This window comes from Ursus americanus, chromosome 3, assembly GCF_024610735.1.
Source record: "Ursus americanus isolate L20-20 chromosome 3, mUrsAme1.1.p, whole genome shotgun sequence".
Classification (NCBI taxonomy): domain Eukaryota; kingdom Metazoa; phylum Chordata; class Mammalia; order Carnivora; family Ursidae; genus Ursus; species Ursus americanus.
Window position 1 is genome coordinate 73,555,610 of NC_142129.1, and position 25,538 is coordinate 73,581,147.

The window sequence follows — 25,538 nt, forward strand, 5'->3', positions numbered from 1 at the left end:
CTCTTGTTTGAGGAACATCGAAGAAGCCAGTGTGGCCGGGGTCGAGTGAGGCGGGGAGAGGAAGAGAAACCGAGGTCAGAGAGCCCACAGAGAGGGTGAGCCGTTGCAGGCACGGCTCTGAGTGCATTGGAGGCCACTGGGGAATTGTGAGAAGAGCGACACGATCTGACTCGTTTGAAAAGAATCACTCGAGCTGCTGCTTTAAGAATGGACAAAAGCAGAAGAGGGGCAACAACAGCAGCAGAGAGATCGTTAAGTAGCTACTGTAGTGGGGCGTCTGGGCGGCTCAGTCGTTAAGCGTCTGCCTTTGCCTCTGGTCGTGATCTCGGGGTTCTGGGATCGAGCCCTGCATTGGGCTCCCCCTGAGCAGGGAGTCTGCTTGTTCCTCTCCCTCTCCCCCTCCCCCCACTTGTGCGCATGCTCTCCCTCTTTGTCTCTCTCTCTCTGCCTCGAATAAATGAATAAAATCTTAAAAAAAAAAAAAAAAAAAGAAGCCATTGTAGTAAGTCAGGTGAGAGATGATAGCGTCTGTACCATGGTGGTAGAACTAGAGAAAGAGAAGTGGTGAGATTATGGAAATATTTTGAAGGTAGTGCCCATAAGATTTCCTGACAGACTGAGTATGGGATGTGGAAGAGAGAAGAGCATGCAAAATGACTCCAGGGTTTTTGCTGAGCAATTGGGAGGCTGGAGCTGTCAGCTGAGAAGGAGTCTGTTGGAGGGGCCAGGTTGGAGAAAAGATCAGGAGTTAAGGTGGGGCACATTAGCCATCCCAGTAGAGATGTCAAGAATCCAGGAGGGAGGTCTAAGCTAGAAATAATAATTTAGAAATTGTTGGATACAGTTGGTATTTAAAGCCATGAGACTGGCTAAGATCACAGAGGGAGTGAGAATAGACAGAGAAGTCCAAGGAGGAAGACTTGGAGCACTCCAGTGGTAGTTAAAAAGTTGAAAGAAGAGGAAGATTAGGGCTGCCTGGGAGGCTCAGTTCGTTGAGCGGCTAACTCTTGGTTTCAGCTCATGTCATGATCTTAGAGTTGTGAGATCGAGCCCCCGCCCCCCTCATACTCTGCACTCAGTGGGGAGTCTCTCCCTGTCCCTCTCTCCTCAGCTTAGTCATGTGCAGTTTCTCTTTCTCAAATAAATAAACAAAATCTTAAAAAGAGAGAGAGAGAAACACAAAGGAGACTGAGAAAGAATGACCAGGAAAGCATTACAAAATCCAATAACTATGTGGTATCTGGGTATCCAAGTGAAGAAAGTGTATTATGGAAAAGAGAATGATAAACTTGTCAATTGCTTAAATTTGTGAAGTAAGATAAAGACAAAGAGTTGACTTCTGGGTTTAACAATATAGAGGTTATCAGTGTCCCTTAAAAGAGCAGTTTCAGTGGTGCAGAAGAGTCAAACTTCTAATTAGAGTGGGTTTCAGGGGAAAGAGGGGGGCAGGAAACGAAGACAGTGATAGAAATAACTCTCTTAAGAAGTCTAGCTGCACAGAGAGAGAGACAAACCATAAGCGACTCTTAATCATAGGAAACAAACTGAGGGTTGCTGGAGGGGTGGAGGGTGGGATGGGGTAATGGGTGATGGACATTAAGGAGGGCAGGAGATGTGATGAGCACTGGGTGTTGTATAAGACTGATGAATCACTGACCTCTACCTCTGAAATCAATAATACATTATATGTTAATTAATTGAATTTAAATTTAAAAAAAGAAGAAGTCTAGCTGCAGAGAGGAGAGAAATGTGATGGTAATTGGCAGGAGAAGTGGGATCAAGAGATTTTTATTTTAAGATGGAAAAAATAACAACATTATATGTGCCAACAAGAATGATCTGGTTAGGATGGGAAAGTTGATGCTACAGGGAGGAGAACCATTCTTAGGAGGATGGGATCTATAGTAGAAAAGTACAACCATCAGAACTGGTGGCAAGTAGGGGCATGGACTTTGTTTCATGGTGAGACCATCCAGATGGTTTTGTATTTTCTTCAGCCATGTCATGCAGCATAGTGTAGCCTTGCTGTAGTTGGGTCATTTAAATTAGCCAGCACTGTGGTTTTACTAAGTGAGATTGATAAAAAGAGAGGTCAAGGGGGTTGCAGTCCTAAAACCTTTGCATTGTCATAGAAAAGGAAAAGGTAGCCATTTTTAGTTGAAGATACCTGTTATAACCTTTAGAAAGAGGTTAACTACTCAATAGATAGTAAGAGAATGGACACTTAATAAGCTAAGAGAAAGGAAACCAAAATAATAAAAATATTCAATAGATCCAAAAGAAGGTAAAAATTAAGATTAAAGAAGAAAGATAAAATGGATGGAACAAATGGAAGAAGTAAGATAGCAGAGTGGCGGTAAGACAGCTCTCTATCCGTGAGAACAAAGAAGTATCTCAAAATCCTACCACAAAGAGAAAGTTAAGATTTCTTACAGCCTGAGTGTCGAGAAATCCAGCTTATCACAGTGGCTTAAATATGGGCTTTGAATGAGTGACTAACTGGACGGATGCACAAGAAGGGTTGTTTCATTGTTATCAAATAACTATAAAAGGAGCCCTTGGGATTGGCCCTCAAACACAGAAACACAGTCATGTTGGTATGACTCCCCTCTCCATGAACACCCACTTGTCCTAGAGTCTCACTTCCGTTTTGAGACACAGAAACCCATGACAAGCACTTTTTCAGGGACAACTTGGTGAGTTGACTCAGACAGGCAAACGCATCTCATTACTGGGTGCATTTTGTTGGCTTCTTTGTTTTTTGGTTTTAGTTCAGCAGCTTGCTACTGCTTCAGGTATCTGCCGTTTTACTCCCCCAAGATTTCTTGCATAGAGACCGAAGAGACTATCATCCCTACGGTCCACTGACTTTTTAATGTCCTCCAGCTACCACCTGGCCTTCTTTCAAACTAAACAATCCCAATGGCTTTGGTCCCAGAGTATCTTAAAAGAGTGATCTGATCCCCTGTTAGACTCCTGAAGAGGGGGACTTCTGGTTGATCCGAAAAGAGAATCCTTCTGGTGATGGTGGACTGGATAAGGAGAAAACCTATTTTGAGGAAAAAGTACTTCAGTAAATTCATTTCTGTCACCGAATTCGAGACTATGCCATAGTTTCCGTCACCCGCTAGCACGTTCTTCCAGGCAGCTGCTGCTGAGCTCCGGGTCACAGGCAGAGCAGGATGGAGAGGGGCGGTGAGTGCACAAGCGAGCCCCAGAGCTGCTGCCCTCTACTTGTCTTCCTCGTCAGCCTCTTCTGATCTTGTAACCATAACACTCGTTTGTGAGGTGCTTCCTGGGTACTGGGCACTTTGCGTACATTGTGTCTAATCCTAATAACACCCCTCTCCTATGGATTCAGCGACTGAATCAAGAATTAAATAAACTGCCCAAGGCCAGACAGCTAGTAAATGGCAGAGGTGAGATTCAGAGCAGCGATCACCCAACAACATCAGCTCCTGTTATACCTCGCTCTGCTTTCTCTGGGAACCCGAGAAAGTCATGGGATGACTTTAGTACTAATAAGACCCCGTGGAAGGAAGGACCAGCAGGTAGTGCTGCTACGTGATCAGGAGGAAGGCAGGCCATATTTGTTGAGCATATACTATGTTTTAGGCATAAGACTAGGTGTTTACCTTCTTGATTCATTTATTCCTCGCAGGAACCTGGCAAGGGAGTTGTTTTTATCCTCATGTTACATATGAGGAAACCAAGGCCCAGAGAAGTGAGCAAAGTATCCAGTGTTACATAGCTTACAAGATGTGAAGCTCTAGGTTTGAATCCCACTGGCTTCAAAGGCTTCATAATGCCTTGCTCTCTGTTTTAGACCCTTTCTTTTCAGAGACGTGTCCAGTAATTAATCAGAAGGGATGGGAAGGCCGTACAGGGGACTCAAGTAGGCACTAAGTGCAGAGACAATTTAGTATAGGGAGAAGTCTGAGATCAGAGTCGGGAGACAGGGGAGGGCACTGCACCGCTGATACAGCCTCAGGTGCATGAGACTCAGGACTCAGCCTCGCTGGCATCAATTATTCTTGTAAAAAAAAAAAAAGGGGGGGTTTTAATTAGGTGATCTCTACCGGCATTTCAAGCCCTAAAGTTCTGTGTCTCTGAAGTAGTAAGAGGGCACCAACAGCTTTCTTTTGTCCAAGGGTCATGATGTGCTGATTCTGGGCCGTCCCCAGAGATGGTTGGGCTCCGTGCCACCAGCACCAGACCTGGGGAACAGTTAAGTGGGACGCGAGTCCGGTGCTCCCTCCTCAGCTGCCCTATGATTGTTGAGGGTCCGGAAACAGCCCCCGCACGGGTGTAAAAACAAAACTGAGCGCCGAGAGAGCGTGACAGTCACATCTGGGGGTTCCGGTGGCCCGCCAGGCTGGTCGTGGGCTTATCGAACGAAGCCGGCGCGGCCGGGCAGGGGCTGGCGCCTCGCCCGGGTGGGCTGCGGCGGCCGCGGCGCGCGGGGCCCCTCACCCGCGCCGGGCCTGCAGAGGGAGCCCGACGGGTGGAGGGGGCTGCCCCGGAGGCCGGCGCTCTGGCCCCGGCGGCAGCGGGAGGCGTCTCTGGGGCGCCGCGCGCGTAAGGGGCGGGGGCGAAGCTCCGGCGAGCAAAGTCCAGGCCCCGCGGCCGCAACACCCCGCGCGCCCCGAGGCTCGGACAGAGAGCGCGAGGTCCGAGGTGAGTCAGGCCCCGCGCTCCGGGCCGCGGCGGGAGACCCCAGGGCCGCTGCACCTGAGACCCCGACAGCGCGGCCTCCGCCCCGTGCCCCTCGACCCCGCGACCGTGTGCCCGGTTTGCACCCTTCGGTGGCGGGCTGTGGGGAAGCTGGTTGTACCCCCGAGCTGGGCCGGGTGCCCCTGGACCTGAGGCTGTTGGTTTCTCCCCAGGTTGAGATGGATCTTGAGGCGGGAAGGAACGGAACCGTCCAGTGCCCCAGGAGAGCGGAGGGCGACTTTGAACTGGGCAGCAGCAGGTACCTCACCGGCAGCCACCGCTTTCCCTTACGCCCATCAGCAGGGCCAAGCTCGGCTTTGGAAAGTGGAACAAGTCTGTCGATGCCTTTGTGTCAGGGGCTTCTGTGGAGCGTCTTGTCTAAGGTCCTGACTGTCCTCAAGGAGTGTCACAGAGGCTTTTTCTGGAACAGGCTTAGGAACAAGAGGCTGCCTTCAAAAGTGTCGCTTCCCCACTCTGTGCGGGGTGATTCGATGACTATCTGTACTGTGTAACATTCCTTGCATTATATAACTCAAAACTTTTACAAATAACTTTCATAAACATCATCTGAGTTTTCTTGCTAATAAAGCATCAGACAGCTGCTGTTGATGGTTGCGCTTCTTCAACAAGACCAGTGAAGCAAAAAAACAACAGCAGCAACAGCAACAAAAACCCTGCTTCCCCTGTTAATTCCTCTTCCTCCAGTGTTATCCCCTCCCCCCACCCGTCTCCCAGCACCTCGAGGGCTCGCATTTCTCCCTTTGGGGCAATGAAGTGGGGAGGGGGGCCGTGGGCAGGCTCATTCTTCTGTAATCTGGGCTTCCAGATCAGTGTTTGTTCAGACGCCAGGGGAAAACCTCAGTCTTCATTTGCCTGCTCTTTCTCCGTGGCTGGCTCTTTGGTTCTCAGCGGCCCTTGTCAAGCCCACTTCACAGGCCTCTGTAGGGGCAGTAACAACCAGTCAGTGGTGTGTTGTCTTTATTTCCTCTTTCAGTGTGGGAGTAGTGAATCATTTTCGCCTTTAGCCTCAAATAGTTTCTGAGGCTGTTAGGGTTTCTGAGTTCAGGCCAGGCCACCTGGAACTAATTGACCTGTGTCATCAAGTAATCACCCAGAGGGACAAATTTATCAGGTTCTGTAATGTGTCCTCAAGCTGCAAGGGGCCTGATTAGCCAACTGAAAATATGCCTACCTGATGTTTAAAGAATTATTTTAGTCTGTTAACTTCTTCCAACAGTGATATTGCTCTATTCCTTCTAAGTACCATGGTATTCATTCATAGAAAATTTAGTTTGCCAAATAGAATTAGAAAACAGATGCTTGGTATTATTTCTACCAGAGGAGAAAAAAATGCGGTTTTCATCAGCTGGCAATATAGGCTGGGATTGACGATGAATCTATAAATAGATGGCATTTTTATGAAGGCTATTTATGTATTTCACTGGCTGAACATTTGATGAGTGCACAAAAGAGCTCTCCCTGCAAAAGATGCAGTAATCCTCCAGAACCCAAGGGAGTTCTCAGAAGTGAAGTCCACAGCCTTGTACTGGCAACACAAGTAAACAGTTCAGAAGAGTCATACAGAAAGTTAATAGTAAGTTAAGACCAGAAGATTAAGAAAGTATATGTTGAGACTAATTTTTACTAAAAAAGCAGACCAAAGCTTATTCACTGTGAGGAAGTCAAGCTCCCTTCAGCTATTTAGGGCAAATGGTAAGTTAGTTATATGCTAGTTCCAATCGTGCTGCTACATTGCCTACGGCACCTTCTTCTGAACATATTTAGTGGCAGACGTCTGTCTGATTTTAACAAATGTTCTTAATCATTTGGGATCAAGTCTTATGAGCAAAACTTTATCACCTACCTAAACTAAATAATTAACAAATTAAGCTAAATAAATGCATTTAGATTAAAACAATCTCTGTCCTCATGGAGTTTACATTATTGTAGGGAGGTGAGATATAAAGAATACTTGTGCAAAATAAGTAAGCTAGGCAAACGTTAGAAGGTAATGAGTGCTATGGAAAAGGTTAATCAAGGTTAAGGAAATCAGGAGTGCAAGGAAGAAGTAGTTTGCAATTTTAAATAGGGTGGTTAAGATAGGTCTTATTGGGAAGGCAGTATTTGAGCAAAGACCGAAACGACAGGAGAGAGCCGTGTGGGCGTCTGAGGGGACAGCATTCCTGGCAGAGGCATCTGACCATATAAAGACCCTGCTATGCGAACATGTTTGGTGTGTTCACAGAACAGCAACAACAGAGAAGCCAGGGTGGCTTGAAGCAAAGCAAACAGGAAAAGGAGTAAGAAATGTGGTCAGAGAGGTAGCAAGGAGACAGATCGTGTAGAGGCCAAAATCCAACGTAAGAATTTTGGCTTTTACTCTGAGAAAAATGGCAGCCATTGAAGGCTTTTGAACAGAGGAATAGCATGATCTGACTTGAGCTTGCGAATGATTATCTGGAGGCTGTGTTGAGGGTAGACTGAAGGTGGCATAGCTGAAAGTAGAGAGACTATGCAGGAGTTCTCCTGGGCTATTGGGATAGCAGTGAAAGTGATGAGTAGTGGTTGAATTCCAGATGTATTTTGAATGTAGAGCCAACAGGATTTCCTGACACCACTCCCTACAATCTTTCAGAAGAGTAGACTTTACTCTCTTTTTAGATCAATACATACTTTTTAAGCAACGGAAGAATTTAATTTTTTTTCCAGATATTAACCTATGTATTTTCTTTCTGTGTATGAGCTCTGCAAGGCAGGTGACCATTTCTCATTCATCCAGATATCCTTTTAGTACCTTGGACAGTTACCTTTGCACTCTGATTGGCTTGCAGTGTTTGTTAAACTAGATAATTTGGACAACTTGTGGATATCACTGTTTTATATTTGAAAAATAGATGTGATAACTACTCAAGTTTATATTCAATTGACTGTGAAACATTTGTTAACAGTTTTTAAATTCAAACACACACATATATATATATATATATATATATATATATATTTTTTTTTTTTTTTTTTTTTTTTTTATAGGAACCAAGACAAGAAAAAAAAGAAGAGAATGAACCTGATCGGACCATTAACTTTGGTAAGCTGTGAAATATTAAATGTGAATAATCCTTGTTTTCTTTCAAATTTGGTGTCTTAAATCCACAGATATGGAGCCAGTACTTTAAGATTGTCCTAGGTTGGCTTCTTGTAGTCAACGAACCACATTCTCAAGGTAGATATAAAAGAGGTAGGGATAAACTGGCTATGAAACAGAGCAGAGCTGGGACTTGAGCTCATTGCACCTCACACACTAACTGATTTCAGGAAAACACATCTCTGCATTTGCTTCTCTCTCACACACATGCACACACACACACACACCACCACCACCACCATTACTGCTATCACACCCACCCACCCACCAAATTTTGCTTAAATAAGCTTGCATATAAAGAAAACGATTGTTAACTGCAGACATTTAGAAATAAGTAAGAAATCTGTGTTCACATTTGACTTCCAAGAAAATTGATTACACATGGAGTAGCTGTTAGAGATTCTGATTATGTTTAACACAATTGTCAGTGGCTTTCTGCTGGCACAAAGCAAGCCAACATATTTTTGGAAGAAGTCTAATCTGTTTTTCATTTGTCAAAAATGTCTCAGAGAGGTGGGCCGAGAAAGCATTTGCCTACTCTGAGTAAGTATGATGGGTTTCAAACTATGACAGCCATTATTCCATAGCAAAGAAGGTGGTGTTCAGCGGCATGTTGGCTGAAATCGGCAGCTTAGTAAGTGGATGAAAAGACACCAAATATTCTCAGTCTCCAACGTTGGTACACATTTCTCATGTCACCACAAAGCCCCTGTTCATTCTCTTCTCCCTTATGTGTAGTGTTTTTATTTTAAAAATTTAGTGCTTTAAAGAATAAATTGTTTATAAAGCTAAATCTGGTTTTAATGTACATGTTTTAGATCTGCTTCCTACAGCAAATAAAACACCACAAACCTTGAGGCAGAAATTGCGTACATTTAATTTGAACTCAAATGTTAAAATTTAAATTAAATTGAAATATAATCTTTTCTGCCTCTGAATAGATATTTTTTGTCCTGAGGACAAAACTGTTGTTAACAAGAATTAAAAACTCTTTGTTTGGTTGAAAATCACTTAAGTCTAAGTTTGCTTAGGAAACTGTGCTGTCGCTGTGAAATTCTTATAATTTTAAATTGAAGCTTAGAGACAGTGAAGTTTTATTTAAGTAGTATGAAAAGCATTTAAAATGATCCTCAATTTTATGCAAGTGTTCACTAAAGAGAACATGACTTGATGCCCTGATCCTGTGCTTGTAACAGTGGCCAGTAGACCCAAGTGCTCTATCTCCCTTCCCTTGGAGCCACTAAAATGAACCTTGGAATCACTAATCCCTGTTCTAGCAATTTTAGGGATACTTCTCCATTTGCTCTTGACTTTACCAGCTCCCCTGTTCTGCTCCAAGCTTCAACTGGCTTCTGACCCTTTATCTCTTTCGGCACTCGTCCTTGCCCTGCGTGTTTGATGATGGAATTTGGCCTCCCCATACTGAACTTCTGGAACTCTGTGAGAACAGTTTGCACACCCCTCCTCCCACCAAGTGTGCCTGACCTCAGACTGCCCTGGCCTGTTGACCCTGTTTGACTCAGCTTCAGCTCTCAAAGACCCCACTCTGCCAAGCCTGACTCATCACTCATTCTCCTGATGACTGTGTCTCGTCCCCAAAAGGGGGTAGGGTGAGGGAAATGGGTAGAGGGAAAAAATTAAAAAGAGAGGACAGGGAGCACCTGGGTGATTCAGTTGGTTAAGTAACTGCCTTTGGCTTCAGCTCAGGTCATGATCTGAAGGTCTTGGGATCAAGCCCCACATTGGGCTCCCTGCTCTGCAAGGAGTCTGCTTCTCCCACTGGCTCTGCACCTCCTCCCACCTGGCTCATGCTCTCTGTCTCTCTCTCTCTCTCAAATAAATTTAAAAAAATATTTTAAATAAATAAATAAAAGGGACTGAGGGGAAGGTATAGAAATGGAAATATAAGAGAAGATAGATGTAATCTAGAAGGCAGAGGAAGAGAGAAGACAGAGAGAACCATAGAATGATCAGTCAAAAGCAGGAAGAAAACCTGAGAAATGAGAGAGGGCTAAAAAGACAGTGAGGGGCAAACTCTTTGAAGTCCTGTGACATTGCTCAGCTGGTTAGTTCTTAGGCATCGTACATGTCACTATAACAACTAGTGTCAGCCTTCTAAGTGATAGTACTAAGTACACTGTATAGTGACAGCGCTAAGTCTAGGAGGATTGGTGTGGCCCACCAGGCCTTTTTTACCTCTTTCTAATGTCATCTCCCACACTGTGCACTCCAGGATTTCCCCTGCAGGGGGTTCCCTGAACACTGCATGCGGTTTCTAGGCACCTTGCTAATCTCAGCCTAAACACCCCTACTTTACCCCCCAATTCTTCTTCAGCAAATTCTCCCTTATCCTTCCAGATTCTTCAGGGAGCATCGTCTCCTTAAGCAGGACTTCCCTAGAGTACACATGTAGACAATCCATTATGTTTATTCATTTCACTTCTGAGCTGCCTTTTAAAAACCTAACTTAAACCTCTTAAAGGGAACTTATCCACGAGACTCAAACAGTGTTTCCTCCCTATTTGTAATTCTCCCTCTGAAATATTTTGAACGTCGTTTTAAAGGATGTGATATGTGTGTGTGTGTGTGTGTGTGTGTGCATGTGATGTGTGTGTGCATGTAGTGAGTTCAAAACAACTAGGAGTAAACATTAAGTACTTAATGTACTTAAGTACCTAGCTGCTTTGAACTCACTACATGAGGAGCTCTGGAAGATCAAACCACATTTCTTAATGGAACTAAACTTTTATCCTTTCTGATTATATTGTAATCACTTATCCAAAGAAGATACTGATTAAACAGAATCAGATTATTTCTTCACAGAATATAAAAATAAAGAATCATAAAATTAATCTGTCAATACTGTGGATGGAAATCCTCCTTCTACCCTATTACATTTCTCTGCAACTACCGACCTTAAATACAGAGTACTGACCTTAGAGGTGCCTGAGTGGCTCAGTTGGTGAAGTGACTGACTCTTGGTTTTGGCTCAGGTCATGATCTCAGGGTCCTGGAATTGAGCCCCGCAACGGGCTCCTGCGGGGCTCTGCACTCCGTGGGGAGTCTGCTGAAGGATTCTCTTCCTCTCCCTCTGCCCTGCTCCCCACCCCCACTCACTCTTGCACGCGTACTCTCTCTCTCTTTAAAAGAAATAAATAAATCTTTTTTAAAAAAAAGTACTGACCTTAAATAAAACCCAAAGAACATATAGTTGTGGAGAGAGAAAAATTCTTTTCTATAAAGTATTATTTTATTTCCTTTCTTTTTATTTTTTAGTTTAGATATTCTGACTGGCAGGATAAACTATTGATGTCCCTGGGCACCATCATGGCCATAGCTCATGGATCAGGTCTCCCCCTCATGATGATAGTGTTTGGACAAATGACCGACAAATTTGTTGATACTGCAGGAAACTTCTCCTTTCCAGGTAAGCATTTGTCTATTATTTTTTTGGAACATACATTGTACTCCTTTAACTGGATGAAAGATCAGAAGTTGATTTTAGTATTTCTCATCTACTTGTTTAATGGTTTGCACTTCTGGCTGACTCCGGTTATCACTGAAGAAGTTATAAAATTCTCAGAACATTCCTTGAATACTCATTTAAATTTCAACAACTAGATCTATCCTGTTTGACTTTTAATACAGTATAAGGAAACGTACAGAAAGATTTGCATCTAAAGAAAGCAGGGAAATCCCTCTACTTGAGGACAGTGGGACAGTAATCTGACTAAATCTATGCAATGCCCATCCCTTTGGTAATTACGGACACATTTCAAAATACTTTAGCTAGTATGGCCATACTTCTTAGCTATACTCTGCTTGTAAATCTGTTCCTGGTTTTCTTTTTCTTTTCTCTCCCTGCACCCTTTTTGTTAAAATTCTATCCATCTTCTGTCTCTAATTTGTGGATCAACCAGGTTGGCTGGAACTTGATATAACACTTCACTGAAGAGTGAATGGTTCCAATGTGAGAATGATGTGTTTTGAAACACACACAGGAGTGTAATTACTGAAGAGTCAAAGAGTCCCATAAGTTAATGTCATCTGTAAGAGGGACTGTGGCAACAGCACTGGAGTCAGGTTCCAGTGGACACAGTTATTTTCATATTGGCCAGATTCAACACAGGAAGTGAAATCTTTATGCTTTCTACCAAGCCTGATGGCTCAGTTCCTCCCAAGAGACCTTGTGGGCACTAGGCTGGAGAAGATTGAGTGAAGCTTTATTGGCACACAGATGGTGGGATATAAGGGAAAAAAGCTGATAAAGGAAAGGCAGCTTACATAGCAAAAATACCTGAGAAAAAGTGGACTCTGTCATTTAGATCAGTAGGGGTTTTCAGTGTTTACTGATTCAGAACTACGTATTTGGTTAATATTAAAGAGCTTAAGTGTCCTGACCTAAGATAATAGGATTGCTTGATTTATACAATAGAATCTGTTTACATAAACATTAATAGGTTCTAGAAATCTAGTAAAAGTGCCTTTTTAATTTTTATTCATTTTTATTAAAGATTTTATTTATTTATTTGTCAGAGAGAGAGAGCACAAGCAGGGGGAGTGGCAGGCAGAGGGAGAAGCAGGCTCTGCACTGAGCAGGAAGCCCAACGCGGGGCTAGATCCCAGGGCCCTGGGGTCATGACCTGAGCCGAAGGCATTTGCATAATCAACTGAGCCACCCAGGCATCCCGAAAGTGCCTTTTTTAAAAGATTTGTATTTATTTATTTGAGGGAGAGAGAGAGAACAAGAGAGGGAAGGGAGAGGGACAAGCAGATTCTGCCCTGAGCGAGGAGCCTGATGAGGGGCGGATGGTTTGATGGGTACAAGTTTCAGTTTTACAAGATGAAAAAAATTCTGGAGATTGATTGTACAACAGTGTGAATATACTTAACACTACTGAATGTACACTTAAAAATGGTTAAGGTGGTAGATTTTGTTATGTATTTTATCTCAATTAAATTTTTTAAAAAATGAGGTTAAAATAATGCCACACACTTAGCACAGATGAGTTAGTGTTTGGACCAATTTTATTAGCCCTGTTTTTGTTTTCACTAACACCAGAATAGTTCCACAACTTTCTTATTTGGAACAGTTTGTTTTTTACTTGTTTCTAATTATGCAACCAAATAGCTTTGAAGCTGGGCATGGCGGACAGGTGCCGTGTGCTGTGCCCAGGGCCAAATTCAAGGTCTCTCTGGGGAATGGCAGGAGCAAGTCACTTACAAACCTGTAATTGCTGTGCTCCCCAGAGTTGCCAGCTTACTTTTTATAGCTTCCAGATGAAATGACCATTGGTCCTCTATAGCCACATTTGTCATTAGATTTATAGTCTGTCTTAAGGATTTATGATGGGAGGTCCCTCAAATGTTATTAATTTCCAATGTCCACTCTTTAGCAGTTTGTATAGACAATATTGTCATTAAATTTCATACTCAGTCTAAATCCAGAGAGCTCACTGGTATGTTGAGAGTTCTAGAGTTTAGCAAAAATCATGGAAGTGGAGAGAAGGTCAGGTACTTAGCTGTACTTAGCCTTGGCAGAGCTCACTTGCTTGTCTCATAGAGATGATGTTTATTTAAAGTCTGTTCTTTAGGGGCGCCTGGGTGGCTCATTTGTTAAGCATCTGCCTTTGTCTCAGGTCATGATCCCAGAGTCCTGAAATCGAGTCCTGCATCGGGCTCCCTGCTCAGTGGGGATCCTGCTTCTCCCTCTCCCTCTGCTGTGCTCTATCTCTCTCTCAAATAAATAAAATCTTTTTTTAAAAAGTCTATCCTTTAGAACTGTTGGACTCTTGGACAGTTGGACTTAATGAGAGCCAAATAGGAAGGGAATGTTAAAAGAAAATAAGGTATAGATTACAAGAGGGTTGGACAGTGAATGATTGTGAAGAGAACGCATCCTGTCAACAAAATAAAGCTCCTTGGTGACAAGGTTTCTTCCCTCACAATGACTCAGTTGTGCGGAAACCATGCACATTCTGCATCCCAAACCTCAAGGACAGAGTCAGAGGAGACATTTTTTAATGCAGAGTATCAGGAACTTGATATATTTTATGTCAAGTCTATGTGTAATTGTAATGATCTAGACAATTCTGTAGAGAAATCAATACACCCTGCATGCCTTTGCATTGCTGTGTCGTTGAGAGGAAAAGGCATACTGGAGACCCCAGTTACCTTAACTAACTGCACGTACTGCCTAGGTTGTCTGGACAAACACCACCTCTTTGTTTTGTGCTGAATATTTCCATATGATAGGAGAAGTTCTAGGCAGAATTGAGGAGGGCAGACATTGATTTGAGACTTAAATATGACATTAGGACTCTCTGTGTAATGTCTCCCTAGGTAGCCTTTAAGATGTGCAGTTATTTAGGCCCATCGCTTACCAGCTGTATGACCTTGGGCAAGTTACTTAACCTCTGTAATTCTTTCTGTGCTCATCTTTGAAAGGTGATCACAGACTTACTGACAGAATTAAATGAGACGATTCATGTAAAGCATCTGGAAGTTAGTAAATGATCAATAAATACTGGGGGAAACTAGCTGTGACAACTTGGAAATGAAATGACCACTCTAAAATTCTGTATCTTCATCCATAAAATGAATGGACTTTATGGGAGCTCTCTAAAATAAATAGGCAACGTCAAGAATTCTCCATTTCCTTGTTCTGGGAGGCATTCAGGCAGAACAGAGTGGGGGTTCTCCATCCTAGCACATCGAATCAAATGGGGATACTTCTTAGAAATGTGATGCTCTGGACTCAGCCAGAGGTTCTTATTGAACTCTTCTTTCATGGATCCTGGGCAACTGTATTTTTTTTAAGTTCTCCATGTGAGTCTAACAGGCACATAACATTGAGAACCCCTGAACCAGGTGACTTGGAGATTGTTTATATAGGTATAATAGGTATGATGGGTAGAATCTGAGAAGACCAGGCCTAGGCACTTTTAAATCTAGAGTCCCATTAGGTTTCCAGATCTAGAATTCCAGATCTAGAGTCCCATGAGATGTCTAGATCTAGAATCCTGTGAGATTTCCAGATCTAGAATCCCATGAGATTTCCCGATCTGGAATTTCGTATCTAAAGTCCCGTAAGATTTCCTGGTCTAGAATTCCAGATCTAGAATCCTGTGAGAGTTTTCTGATTAGAATTTCAGATTTAGAGTCCCATAAAATTTCCCGGTCTAGAATTTCAGATCTAGAGTCCCATGACTTTTCTGGGAACACGTCAACACACATCTATCTTACCTTAGTCCTCGGGCAGCAGAAACTCTCCTAGGAGCTCCTAGGGTTATATCCAGGCCTAGATTGCCATTCTTGGCTTAGATTCTGAGAAAGGAGCGTTTCAAATTTTAAATGCCCGTAGATTCTTATTTCCTAGGAGGGAGAATCAGTCTGAGTTATAATATCCTCACTGAGAGAATGTAAACATTTGAGGTAGGCATTTGGAGGAGAGTAATATCCATTTACGATTCTACCTGATTTTTAAGTTCTGGGGAAAAACTAACCCAATACACATATTTGTGGAGTTTCCCCAAGGTTTGAACAATGATTTCCACCACTACCAAGCTTTAAGTAGCTTGTCTGCCTCTAGTAAAGTGGAAACACTTTACTGTGAACATCAGTAGAAGTTACAGTTTTGTGGGAGAAATTATGCCACAGTCAGGGCCACAAGCCTGCTAATCGATCCTGACAGTAGTTTAAGTTTTAAGTGCATCTCGACCTTAGTCCCCTTTGGAAGAAGATAAGGAAGATACACCACAACTGGGAAACATGACTATTGGGTTATTTACACATGGTAAGTGAAAAAAGACTAGTTTCTGTCCTAGCATCATGGTAAATGGGAAATACCTACTCTGGTATGTTTTCTCAACAATGCTGTGGTGATATTTTGTCCTATTATTTTGACATGGGCTGTTTCCTTTACACTTTTTCATTTTGTGTGTTCTTTTAATATTTTAAAGGATTTTATTTATTTATTTGAGAGAGAAAGAGCGTGAGTGGGGGAGCAGAAGGAGAGGGAGAAGCAGACTCCCCACTGAGCAGGGAGCCCAACTCGGGGCTTGATCCTAGGACCCTGGGATTATGACCTGAGCTGAAGGCAGACCGCTTAACCAACTGAGCCACCCAGGTGCCCCTCACTTTGTGTTTTTTAAAAAGTGAAAATAAGGGTACCTGTGTGGCTCAGATGGTTAAGCATCTGCCTTCAGCTCAAGTCATGATCTCGGGGTCCTGGGATCGAGCCCTGCATTGGGCTCCCTGCTCAGTGGGGAGTCTGCTTCTCCCTCTGCCCCTCCCCGCTCATGCTCATTCCCTCTCTCTCTCTCTTTCACAAAAATAAATAAATAAATCTTTTTTTAAAAAAAGCTTAAAAAATAAAAAATGGAAATAAGTCATTACCACATGGAACAATCAGTGTAGTATGAAGTTAGGGGCTATATGTATAGCGTTAGGACTCTCAGCCTACTTGCTAGTTGTGTGACTTTGGATAAGTTACTTTATCACTCTGTGCCTCAATTTCCTCATCTGTGAAATGGGGATTCACAAAACAGTCCTACCTCATAGGGTTGTGGTGAAAATTAACTGAATTAATACATGTAAAGTGTTCAGAACAGAGCCTGGCAGCTAATAAATGCTTCATACATGCTAGATATTATTAAAACAAGAATGGCACATAGGCATTTTTACCAAATGAGTTCAAATTAATAGACAATAAATTTCCTTCCAATTAATAGCACTTAAAAAAATACCAGAATACAGTTTTGCCAGCAAACAGAACGTGGAATGAAGGGTGATGGCCAATGGCCAGTCTCATCTTTAGACAACTCACTTACCTTCCTTGTCTCTAATTTTCCCTCCTTTACAATGTATGTAACTCAGCCTTTGTATTCCTTCTGTCAAAAGGAAGCATGTAAGGGAAAGCACACATGTATTAAAGTAAAAGTAATAGAAACAATTACCTGTAAAGTGCTTTTAGCCACTAAGAAAAAGTGCCCCTTAAATTCTGTATTTTCTCTTGAGACCATTTCTTTTTTCCTCCTCCGCCTTCTATATGCTCTGTATGTCCTCCAGCAGCTCCTCTCTGCTGCCTTAGGAAGCTGCTTTGCTAAAGGCCTGAGGCCGCCAGGATCAGGGACGAACCCAGGAGGGCTACCTTTCCCCATCTGGGCCCTGGATGTGCTGCACCTAAACCCTTGAACTCTTTACTTGAGCAAAGTGAGAAGAAGTCATTGAAGTTGAAAAGAAAAATGATTTTTAAAACCTGGTAACATCTATTAATAGTTCAACCTTTCAAAAATGTCTTATTTTTGTTTTGTTTTGTCTTTATTTAGTGAATTTTTCATTGTCAATGCTAAATCCAGGCAGAATTCTGGAAGAAGAAATGACTAGGTAATTGGCTAATACATACATCTATATATGTAGGTATTATATATGTAAATATACATATTTATATATATAAGTATTTGTGATGTACTTTAAAAATGTTTTATTTGAGAATAATTGCAAAGTTTCAGAGAATTATAAGAATATACAAAGAGTCTCTGTATACTCTTTACCATTTTATTATATTCTTTGACCTATTGTTATCATTTTTTTAAAAGATTTATTTATTTATTTTAGAGGGACAGAGAGAGAGAACATGAGCGGGGTAGGGGCAGAGGGAGAGGGGTAGAGAGAGAATCTCAAGCAGACTCCTCACTGAGGGTGGAGCCCAACGTGGGACCCCATTCCAGGACCCTGAGATCATGACCTGAGCCAAAATCAAGAGTCAGCAGCTTAATTGACTGAGCCACCCAGGCGCCCCTGACCTATTGTTATAATTTATAGCCACCCCTTCACCTCCATCTCTGAAGTAACTTGCATACATCTTCGTGGCCCCTTACTCATAAATACTTCAGTGTGGTTCCTAAGCATGGGATACTCTCTTCATAACCATAGCACGATTATCAGCATCAGTAAATTTAATATTGATAAAGTACTTTGATCTAATCTACTATCTGTATTCCAGTTTTGTCGGCTGATCCAATAATGTCTTTTATGGCATTTTCCCCTTCCATTGGCCTTCTTAATAGAAATCTCAAAAGCCTGTGACATAATGTTTGTGTGTTTACTTATCAATTAATGTTGCTGACTTAAATGCTAACTGTATGCTACTGCAGGTCTGAAAGGCTTCTCTCTGGAGACAGTTTGTAAAATTATATAAAAGTATCTTTGAAAGTATCAAAACTGAATTTGTTCTTTTTAAAGATACTAACTTTCCTCTACTTTAGTTAAGACTTCATTCAAAGTTTGTTTAAATTTATAATGTTTTCAGCATACTATTAAAAAAATATTTTTGAATTCTGCCAAAGAGGAAGAGGGTTTTTGTTTTTGTTTTTGTTTTTGTTTCGGCAAGGGAGGGGGGTCTTTCTATAAACAATACAAGAAAACTTACACTAAGAACCATTTCACATGCTCAATCCGTTTGTCCCTATACTTGTAATGTGTGAATAGTAGTGAACTTTTTCAATAAAGTAAGATATGGAGGTCTAGAATCTTAATCATGAGAGAAGAATCACACCGTTTCTACAAATTGTCAGTATCAGTTGTAAGATGATTAACACCATTATTTTTTGCAGTTAACCACAAAATGTATCTGTCTTCTGGTAATTCAAGTGAATAGATTTGCCATCATCGTCTTATAATTTAAGAAAGAGAAGAGAAAAAAACTTTGACGTGTATTGTTATGATGTCCTACACAATCTACATGATTTCAGTAAACTTAATTCCCAATCCTGAAGATTTTTCCTGAAAAAGATGAGTAAAGAGCAGTACTTAAAGGAAACTTGCTAATTATTTTCCAGGTATGCATACTATTACTCAGGGCTAGGTGCTGGAGTTCTCGTTGCTGCCTATATACAAGTTTCATTTTGGACTCTGGCAGCCGGCCGACAGGTCAAGAAAATCAGGCAGGAGTTTTTTCACGCTGTTCTACGACAAGAAATAGGCTGGTTTGATGTCAACGGCACCACTGAACTCAATACACGGTTAACAGAGTAAGTGTATTGTTTGTGTCACACTTTCATAATGAAATTAACCACTAACTATGAAAATGTGTCGTGGTTAGATTTTAGATTAAAAAAAATTACTAGATGAAACATTTGATACCTATTGGGAACAGATCATCCGACAGCCATTTCTAGCATTGACAGCATGTGCCCCATGCATTTTCCTTGTCTGTTAGTTTGTTCTCCTCAGTGATTTAGTAGGTTAATTTGAAGACTGAGCTCACATCTTATATTTGTTCATCTCTCTGTGGGGCTTGCTGCAGGGCCTGACAGATGTTATCCATTCAGTTAAGATGGCTGAATGAATGAGTACATGTGTGAATGGAGTCACACCAAGACTTGTCTCCATAATTGTTGGCTCTTCACTCATTCGACAAATATCTGAGGGCCTGTTTATATGCCACACACTCTTCTGGACGTTTATGCTCTGCCAGTGAATGCGCTAAAGTTCTCTGCCCTCTTGTTGCTTACTTTCCAGCAGGGGGAGATGGAAGACAAACTTTGTCTTCCTGGAGTTCCCAGCAAAAGAGTCCTGAGCCAATGAAGTAAAAAAATCCGGGAAGGTCAAGGCGTTTAGGACCTGGTTGGCCTCACTAAGGACTTCAGCTTTGACTCGTAGTGAAATGGGCAGCCATCGGGAATTTTGATCTGAGGAGTAACATGAGACTTCCATTTCCAAAGGATCACACTGGCTGCTGTATTGAGAAGAGAGTGGGTTGAGAGTAGGGCCCAGGGTAGAAGCAAGTAGCCCTTCCCTGTGACTGCTGCAATGACCTTCCTAACTCCTGCTTTTAAACACACGGACTCATACGTTCAGAATGCTAATACTTCTCCAATAGGATTAACTAATTTAATAGCATCAACTTGAATGATATGAACTTCTCAGAGGCATGCACTGATCCTGAATTTCTTCCCTTGCGCGTTATTTAGGTGAGGAAAAATCCCATTCGAGAGGCTAAGACTGTGAACGAGCCTTGCAGTAGTGTGAACAAGATTTGCCTGTCTATGTGTTTGTCACATGTCTGCTTCAGCTCTCTGATTGAAGACCTCCTGCCTGTAACCACTTAGGTGTGATCTTTTTTAGTGACGTCTCCAAAATCAGTGAAGGAATTGGTGACAAGGTTGGAATGTTCTTTCAAGCAGTAGCCACGTTTTTTGCAGGATTCATAGTAGGGTTCGTTAGAGGATGGAAGCTCACCCTTGTGATAATGGCCATCAGCCCTATCCTGGGATTCTCCACAGCTGTCTGGGCAAAGGTGTGTGAAAAGGGGGCTGTTTTCCTGTGTGTTGGCCCACATGTGCGAGAGTTATTTTCAACATGCAGGGTTCCGGTTCTTGTAGCTGTCCAGATCCGTGTGACATGTCAGTTGAAACCACATTTCAAAGCACGTTAGTGCTGTAATAAAGAAATTCATTTTTAATGTGATTTAAAATGTCAGTTATTACTTCAATTACGGATTTTTTTGCACTGCTATTATTTCTTTGGGTAAATCTTCTGGCATAGTAGTTTAAACTACTTAAATGTTTATGTCCTTATTTAAAGAAACACAATTTAAAAACATAACATTCTTCCAAACTGTTGCACGAGTATAAAAAAATTGAAGTTTGGATTTGTTTTATTTATTTTTAATTGTTACCTGTGACAAGTGGCACTCTGCCAGTTTGGCCTTGCCATAAGTGTGTGTGTGTGTGTGTGTGTGTGTGTGTGTGTGTGTGTGTGTGTGTATGAAACCTGTCCTGCTTCAGACAACACTGCAGAGTTGAGAAGTTTTACTGACAATTTTTGCTCTTTTGGAGGTTGATGATTTACTTAGTAATTTACTTATATCCATTTTATTTCCATTATTCCTTTACCTGTGGCCTGCAACGTCTTCTTTAGCCATCTTAGTAGTAAGCAGAATGCCCATGAGTAGATCTGGAAGTATTGTTTTCATAGTAATTAAAATCGTGATACAATAAAGGCAAAAGTAGTGACTCTCCAAAGCTATAAGGGTTTATTTTAGTTTATATTGCAATTAGCAGAGAAAAGCATAGTAGATGTGCAACTTGACGTTATTCCTGAAGACGCTATGCCGAGAATTACATGTGGTTGTTCTGTTCCTGACTACTCTGGGGAACACCACCAGGCTGGATCAGATCCAGCCTTTGCAGGGGTGGAAGGAGCCCCTGCATCTGGTACATGGACTGTTGTTCATTTCATGCCTCCACTGTTTGGGAAGGGATAGGGCTTGGGAAGAAAAGGCAAGTTAAAGAATTGATCAGGCCACCTTTTAACTTTTCTCCCCGTATGAAAGTCACGAATGTTTCTCCTCCGTCCAGATACTCTCGGCATTTAGCGACAAAGAACTAGCTGCATATGCCAAAGCGGGCGCTGTGGCAGAAGAGGCTCTGGGGGCCATCAGGACCGTGATAGCGTTTGGAGGCCAGAACAAAGAGCTGGAAAGGTCAGGAAGGTTCTTTGTCCACGAGTTCAAAGAACCCACTTTTGCATTTTGTTGCTCATTCTTTTGTGGTGTGTGTTTACTACTTTCCTTTTCTTAGTATTAACCCCTCCCCCACAAAATATAGGGACACTCTGCTGATGTCTGGGGTTTAATGTCAGCCTCTAAAGCAGGGATCTTCCCCTTTATACGTTCCATGGAGTCCTTTGGCAGTCTGATGAAGCCTATGGACTCCCTCCTTAGAATAATAATTTTAAATGCATAAGACAAAATACAGAAGATTTCAAAGGAAACCAATTATAGTGAAGTACAGTTCTCAAAATATTTTTAAATTGTGATACAGTAAATACCTGCCTTTGTTCTTCGCATATTAAATAATAGGAGCGAACTGTGGGTTCAGTAACTACTGTAACTCTGAGGTAGAAAATGCAGGTAAGAGATACTTCAAGATGTTTGTTTCAAGTGTAGCGTGATATAAAAACGATCCGGGATCTCTACTGGCAACAAAGTCATAGTTACTGCTACTTCTGCAGTGATTTGTTGCCTGCGCTGATAATCCAAGGAAATGCTACATTTCAGGTCCAGGTTAGTGAAAATAATTATACAATTGTTTCCACATTCGAATTCCTTGACGGTGGATCCCAGGCCACTTAGCCCTGCTCTACAGGAAACTGACAGACAAAAACCAAAATGTCAGAACAAAGCCCACAGATAAAGGCTAGTCTGCTTTTCTTTAATGTCTCCAGGCAGTTTTTTTTTTTTTAAATAGCTCGCCCTAATACAGTCAAGGTAGGGTTCTGCCTCAAGTTCTCTCTCTTGCATTCTGTGGCACTCCTGACACCCACAGCTTTCTGCAAGAGAAAGTCTCTGCACATCCTCCCACCTTAGAAGCCATGTTTCCCCCAATTCCCTCCATTTTCTTTGCCTATTTTTCGATTCCTTGAGCCCTCTTCAAAATCACCATGTTCCTGTTTCTCTAATCTCTTCCTTTTTCTCTCTCCCTGCTGCTTCCTGTACACAGTAGCCCACACAGAGCACACTAACCCTCCCCGGGACCTCAGGATGGGAGTGTAATCAGTACCGCTCCATTAGCCGCAGTAAGCAAGCTGCCTCCGCGAAGGTAATTACAGCATGTCCTCCACTGTCACCAGAGCCTGGTGTCACATGGGGGCTGACCTGAATCTCCCTGGGCCTTGGGGCCCGGCCACACAGGACTGATCACAGGGCTGGAGGCGGCCAGCCGCTGGCTCCCCAGGGACGCAGCTCTGCAGAAGGAAAGCAGTGCCTGGTGCTGGGGAGAGCTCACTGAAATGTTGGCTGCTTTAAGTAATTAAACACAGAAACTTTTTGGTGGCAACTGCATATTTTAAAAAACTGATGAATTCTCGACATCTCATTTGGTTAAACTGGAGAAGAAAAAGATACTTGTTTTTGTTAGAAATACACGATTTTATGTGATATTTTCCCCACAGACTCGTTTTATATGCATTGTAGTTCTTCTTAATTTTAGGAAGCCAAAATTAAATTTTACACACGTTCTGTACCTAACACGGAAGGGTAGATTTCATTTAAACTGATGCAAACAAAAATTGTAATTCAACAGACCCATTGTAGACATTTGTACCTTTGTATCCATCCTAGAAGCCAGAAATATGAATTTTAATTACTACTCAAAAATGTAATAGAATGAGCACTATTCAAGGGGAGATTAAATTCTGAAACAACAATAGGAATAATAAAAGGGATAGGAATCACCAGGTTTTGCCAGCTGTGGGCCAGCACCATGGGAACTGCTCTCTGTGATTATCTCTCAATATCAGAATTATCGTGCAAGGTAGACATTATTAATTCCATTTTACAGGTAATGTAACTAAAATCTAGAAAAATTGAGTACGAACCCTGTACGTCGTGACCACTTTATAACCTTGTGCTCTGGCTTGACAGTGGAAGATCAGCCTGACCAAAAAACAAAAAATAAAAGAAAACAAACAAACAACCCCCCCCCCAAAGCCCAAGTTTAAGTACAAGAACGTGTGAAATTCCAATGTCTCACCCAATGGGGCAATAGAGGAAGGTTTTTCTCTTCCCTAGAGAAAAGAAATGGAGCTGTGTAAAGAATCTATTGTAAGCATCCCGAAACGTATTTACATTTCAGTGCCATTCTCATTTGGCTTTGTTTCTCTTCTCCCACTTGAACCTTGGGGCTCTTGATGCTGGCCTTGAAGGTGATGGCAAAGCTCTTCCATCTCCCAGGAGTGAAGTTCAGTTCTGGAACAGCTATAGGAAGCCTGGTTAGAATGGTAGGGACCGAGGGAAATGAGTGCAGGCCAGTAAAGAGAAGGCTCAGGTGGGTTCTAGTCCTGGCTGATCCTGAATTGGTTCAATTCCCAGGAAGTTGGGTTTCAGCAGGGTTTCTTCCTTTGTTCTTAAACCTCCAACTACACAGGAGGCAAATATGGCTCTGATTATGGGTTGTTTTCTTGTTACAACGTTTCCCCCTCATTTTCTGGTAGGTATGAGAAACATCTAGAAAATGCCAAGAAGATTGGAATTAAAAAAGCTATTTCAGCAAACATTTCCATGGGCATCGCCTTCCTGTTAATTTATGCATCGTATGCGCTGGCCTTCTGGTATGGATCCACTCTAGTTATATCAAAAGAATATACTATTGGAAACGCAATGACAGTAAGTAGCTTTCCTAATATTTATGAAGAAACCAAAAATACTGTTTATCCATCTATGTTGTGTTTTCTTTCATATTCCTCCTTTTCAAAGAATGAGCCTGATGATGGGCTTTTTCCTTTTGGTAAATCTTTGTGCTGTCCCGTGGGCAGAGCTGGCCTTCTAGAATACACATGGCACAATTATGAGTTGGGGGCAAAAACGTAGCATGTAGTTAGACCACTTGAGAAGATATACAACATATAAAAGAAAGTAAAAATTGAATGAATTTATGAATGAACAAATACGGATTGGAGGCATCCTCTTCTGCCATTCGGTTTATTATATAAGAAAGTAAACATTATTATAGACAGGTCATAGTATGAGAGAATGCTGAATTTATATAATATAATGCATCAGCTATCCAAAACATATGATGGAAAGTTATTTTATTTTGTTTTCCAGAATGAACACAGGTTTATTTTGTGATTCTGAAAATAACATGTACAAAGTTATACAAAGGATTAGAATACAGAATTTTTAGAATTACAAATTACTTAGAATCTGATAATCCATATATACTTAATGATAACCTGTGGTGTAGATCTCCCAGATCATTTTATATATGTGTGTGTGTGTGTGTTTCTCTTTCAAAACTGGGATTATATTATGCTTATCTTTTTATAAACTTTTTTTAAAAGACTATTTTAGAGAGAGAGAAAGAGTGCACAAGTTGGGGGGGTGGTGGCAGAGGGAGAGGGAGAGACTCTTCAAGCAGACTCTCTTCTAAGTGCAGAGCCTGCACTTAGGGGCTTGATCTCAGGACCCCCAGATCATGACCTGAGCCAAAATCAAGAGTCAACCACTTGACTGACTGAGCCACCCAGGCACCCCTATAACCTTTTTTATAAACCAGCAATATTTTGTGACCGTCTTTACATGCCAGTGATGATCAAAACAACATGTAACCATTCAGAAAGCAATCTTTTAAAACCTGCACTTCCCTATGTTTCTATATAGAGGATACTGAGGACCCTCTTTGTGATGAATGAGGACCATTAGGAAAGTTAATCATTTCAAAATGTTTTCCGGAATGGCATCTTCAGATTCCAGTAGGTGTTGAGGGCTGTTTGCTGAATGAGCTTTTCTAATTGTGGAGCCTATTTTTTCTTTCCTTTACTTTCTTTTTTTTATTTTTCCCGGAGTTGATTTTTTTTCTCATTTTGACCTCCTTCTGGGCGGTCAGCTCAGAAGCTCTCCACCTTCTTCACGTCCTCATTTGCTAAATTTTGTAAAGAAAAGGGGGAAAATCCTGACTCCTCTCTCTGGCCCGGTCTCCTCATTTGTACCATGTGGTCGATGACATCTCCCCGGCAGGGCTGGAGAGTCAGAGCCATGACGCAGAGAGCCCAGCCACACCCCCTGCACGGAGGGCAAGAGCTCTGGGGCATGAACTTTATAACATCGACTTTTTTAGAGACTTTTTGCTTCCTTACTGGTTCTTATCTGTATTGCAAACAGTGGATAAGTGTTTGT

General features: G+C 41.9%; 1 protein-coding gene across 1 annotated transcript in view; it reads left to right on the forward strand.

Moving 5' to 3' along the window:
• The first annotated feature begins 4,581 nt into the window (after positions 1–4,581).
• ABCB4 (ATP binding cassette subfamily B member 4) overlaps positions 4,582–25,538 on the forward strand; it is a 61,804-nt gene continuing 40,847 nt past the window's right edge. The window contains exons 1-9 of the mRNA XM_045793340.2: positions 4,582–4,677; positions 4,887–4,972; positions 7,744–7,798; positions 11,132–11,282; positions 17,185–17,242; positions 18,697–18,888; positions 19,985–20,156; positions 21,220–21,344; positions 23,855–24,026. Coding sequence (XP_045649296.2) covers positions 4,893–4,972; positions 7,744–7,798; positions 11,132–11,282; positions 17,185–17,242; positions 18,697–18,888; positions 19,985–20,156; positions 21,220–21,344; positions 23,855–24,026 — 1,005 coding nt within the window. The 5' untranslated portion in view covers positions 4,582–4,677; positions 4,887–4,892. The remainder of the gene's footprint in view (positions 4,678–4,886; positions 4,973–7,743; positions 7,799–11,131; positions 11,283–17,184; positions 17,243–18,696; positions 18,889–19,984; positions 20,157–21,219; positions 21,345–23,854; positions 24,027–25,538) is intronic.